The 3428-nt window shown below is 33.3% G+C and overlaps 1 protein-coding gene across 1 annotated transcript; it reads right to left on the bottom strand.

Annotated features, from left to right (window-relative positions):
* Positions 1 to 313: 313 nt before the first annotated feature.
* LOC127173774 (cytochrome b-245 chaperone 1 homolog) lies at positions 314 to 3096 on the bottom strand. Its single transcript, XM_051123730.1, has 7 exons — positions 2936 to 3096; positions 2529 to 2616; positions 2392 to 2433; positions 2222 to 2295; positions 2042 to 2138; positions 1819 to 1963; positions 314 to 805 (listed from the first exon to the last, which is right to left on the bottom strand). The coding sequence occupies exons 2-7, from the start codon at positions 2614 to 2616 to the stop codon at positions 649 to 651; spliced, it is 603 nt and encodes a 200-aa protein (XP_050979687.1). The 5' UTR covers positions 2936 to 3096; the 3' UTR covers positions 314 to 648.
* Positions 3097 to 3428: the final 332 nt, after the last annotated feature.

Raw genomic sequence — 3428 nt, 5'->3', positions numbered from 1 at the left:
GAGTACATTATTTGTAAATTGTTTTTCTTTAAAGTCCATTGTTCGCTTAGGTCTATTTTTATTACCACAAAAAAAAAAAAAAAAAAATATATATATATATATATATATATATATATATATATATATATATAACGAGTGACAGCCCTAATAAAAATGTTAAAAACCATCCCTTTTGAATTGATTTATAAACAGCTAGCTTCAGATTCTTATAAAGTAAAAAAGAAGAAAAAAAAATATTTACATATTTACAAAGACAAAATTAACTTTCAAGCAGTGTTAAATCCATTTTCACACCTCACAGTTGCACTTGTACTCATGCAGTGTATAAAGGCACAGTGTGATCTGAGTGGGCATGCATAGAGGATCAGAGCACATGACCACCTGAGCTTTGACCAACTGAAAGGAATTCTCATGCATTATTTCACAAGCTGTGTCAAATTAGTTACACATGTGGCAAAGTATAGAGAGAAGTCTTGCAGAAGTACTGAATGTCATCTGGTAATGCCTCTTTGAAGTTGCAATGCTGCAGTAACATATAAAGCTTTGAGATTGTCATCAGGATGTTTGTAAGACTGGAATGTTTGGCTTGTTTAATGTAAGGCTTGATACAGTGTCTTGTCCCCTGTTTTCCATCTCTCCCCGAGGTTTTTAAAGTTCATCTTCATCTTTTGAATCGCTGCTATCGCCCAATCCCAGATCTTCAATGTCATCATCATCCTGAGGATACTCTTCTTCTGCCAAACGTCTCTGTAACTCTTCAAGACCCAAGAAGCGCTTCAGAAGTGCAGCAAGTGCCTCTACATCACTGAATGTAAGAAAAATGGTAACAATGTGCTGAACTGTCAAGCAAATATTGTCACACTGGTGTGATTATTAATTTATTATATTGCTTTTGTTATTTTTATGCTTCTTTTACAGTTTCATCTCTTGTAAAGCTTCGAGTAATCTAAAATGTACTCTACATTTTTTTATTATTAAAAATAATTAAACATAAATTTATGTTATATATTTATTTTTACAATTTAAAAGAACTATTATCATATTTTAAATGGTTATTTATTGCTGTGATGGCAAAGCTGCATATTCGGCAGCCGTTACTCCAGTCTGGAGCAATATTTAAAGCAGTTGAGTACATTTTCTTTTTTCAGGATTCTTTGATGAATACAAAGATCCAAAGATCAGCATTTATCTGAAATAAAAAGCTTTTGTAACATTATACACTATACCATTCAAAAAAGTCAGTATAATTTTTATGTATTGATTTTTTTGGAAAAGAAATGATAAAATTAATACTTTTATTTAGCAAGGATGCTTTAAATTGATCAAAAGTGATGATAAAGACATTTATAATGTTACAAAAGATTTCTATTTCAGATAAATGCTGTTCTTCTGAACTTTCTATTCATCAAAGAAACCTGAAAAAATTCTACTCAACTGTTTTTAACATAATAATAATACATGTTTTTTGAGCAGCAAATCAGAATATTAGAATGATTTCTGAAGGATCATGTGACTGAAGTAATGATGCAAAAAATTCAGCTTTGAAATTACAATACATAAATTACATTTTAAAATATATTCAAATAGAAAAGTTATTTTAAATAATAAAAATATTTCAAAATTTTACGGTTTTTGCTGTACTATGGATCAAGTAAATGCGGGCTTGGTGAGCAAAAGAGACTTCTTTAAAAAAAAAAAAAAAAAAAAAAAAAACTAAAATCTTACTGTTCAAAAACTTTGGACTGGTAGTGTGTGTGTGTATATGTATATGTATATGTATATGTATATATATATATATATATATTTTTTTTTTTTTACCTGCGTGAGCCCAGCGTGGCACTCTGCGTAAGAGGGTGAGAGAAGCCCGTCGCTAGACGCAGCACCACCAGGTAACCCTTCCCCAGGTACCTCACCCTCTCCTCCTGAACACTCACGTCCCGCAGGTGCCTCAGATTTAACACCACTGAATGGGAGAAAACATCATTTAATTTGACCAGTCATATAGTGCAAAACAAATAGCAACAGATAACACAAAGCTCACCTTTTTCATGTCCTCTTTTCCACATAGTCAGTATCATGGTATAGAGACTAAACGTCTTTAATTCAATCTCATTCTTAGATTTATCAAATATGGCCTCCTAAGGACAAAGCGAAACAGTTAGTCAGGACAGCTGAATGCAACACTTCAAGATGGATGTAGAGTGTATAAAACGACTCTCACCTCCCATTCCTCCATATTCTGTAAAGCTACAAAAAAACAGCCAGCCACATAGAACATCTTCCATAATATGCTGTCTACAACAAAAGAACAATGCAAAGTGAGGAATACAGATCACAAAAAACCTTCCCTTTATTGTTTTGTTCACTTCCAGGTTATTAGACACTTCTCACCAGAGCTGTAATAGGCTGCTGCTAGTCCAACCGAAGCAATTCCTGTAAAAAGAGGAAGTAGGAAGCAATTCAAAAATATTTTATGTCACACGTTAACTCATCTATTCACACATTCTTCTATAAAAAAGATCTCATACCAACAAGGAGGGACCATGATCTAATCCCAGGAGACCTTTTAAAATGGAGAAGATCAGATGTGTGTTTCTCCACGACCATGTACCCCATCTGTAAATACATTTCACATGTTTTGGAACACAAAAATACACCTAAAAGATTTAGTTGGAGATTTTTCAGTTATGTGTGTAGCTTCACTGTGCTCATCATAACATGCCAGAATACTGGCAGAAGCTTTGTACAATTGAAATCTCACTTTTAATACTGCACAAGGGTGTTTAATGAACAGTATACTATATATATAAACATAATAAACCTGATCAGGTTCGTATACATTTGAAACAGCACGAGGACAACACCCTTATTAATGTAATCACATATATCCTGTAATAAACTGACGGCATGTGAAAACATCCGACATCTAACTTACCTTAATAAGTCACGTTCGTCTGTCTAACAAATAAATTGAATTATTTTTTAAAATATATCAAATCTAAATGTTGAAAATCTGCAATAGAAAACTAGAGCAAAACAGATTAAGGAAATAAAGTGTGCAGATCGCACAACACACGTAAACACGCATTCGAATGACGTTGATTTCCGCTCTGCGGTTTGCGTTCTGATTGGACAGAATCTCTTAAAGGAGCCCGCCCTTTACATTGTGACGCCTCCCTCTTGCACGATAGTGTTGTGAACTCATTTCTAAAAGTTCAAAGAGAGCTTTACTCGTGGCTCGTAAATAATCTGAAACATGTGCATGAAAAACAAACTTTTATGATTATCTGAAGGCTGCGGTTAAGTTGGCTGAAAATAATGAATCCAGTTTTAGTGATTTTGGTAAAGTCCTTATTACAAAGTCGTATACTGCATAACTAGCCCAAAATATTCGTATATAAGACCAAAATGATTCTTTACAGCAAGTC

Source organism: Labeo rohita, chromosome 12 (assembly GCF_022985175.1).
Source record: "Labeo rohita strain BAU-BD-2019 chromosome 12, IGBB_LRoh.1.0, whole genome shotgun sequence".
NCBI classification, from domain to species: domain Eukaryota; kingdom Metazoa; phylum Chordata; class Actinopteri; order Cypriniformes; family Cyprinidae; genus Labeo; species Labeo rohita.
This window is presented reverse-complemented; position numbering and strand designations above follow the sequence as displayed.

Excerpts from the sequence above, each read along its gene's own strand:
- LOC127173774 (XM_051123730.1), bottom strand. The coding sequence starts at position 2,616 with ATGGGGTACATGGTCGTGGAGAAACACACATCTGATCTTCTCCATTTT. Across the intron at positions 2,296-2,391 it reads AGCAGCCTATTACAGCTCTG|ACAGCATATTATGGAAGATG; the intron begins GTGAGAAGTGTC and ends CTTTTGTTGTAG. Across the intron at positions 2,139-2,221 it reads AGAATATGGAGGAATGGGAG|GAGGCCATATTTGATAAATC; the intron begins GTGAGAGTCGTT and ends CTTTGTCCTTAG.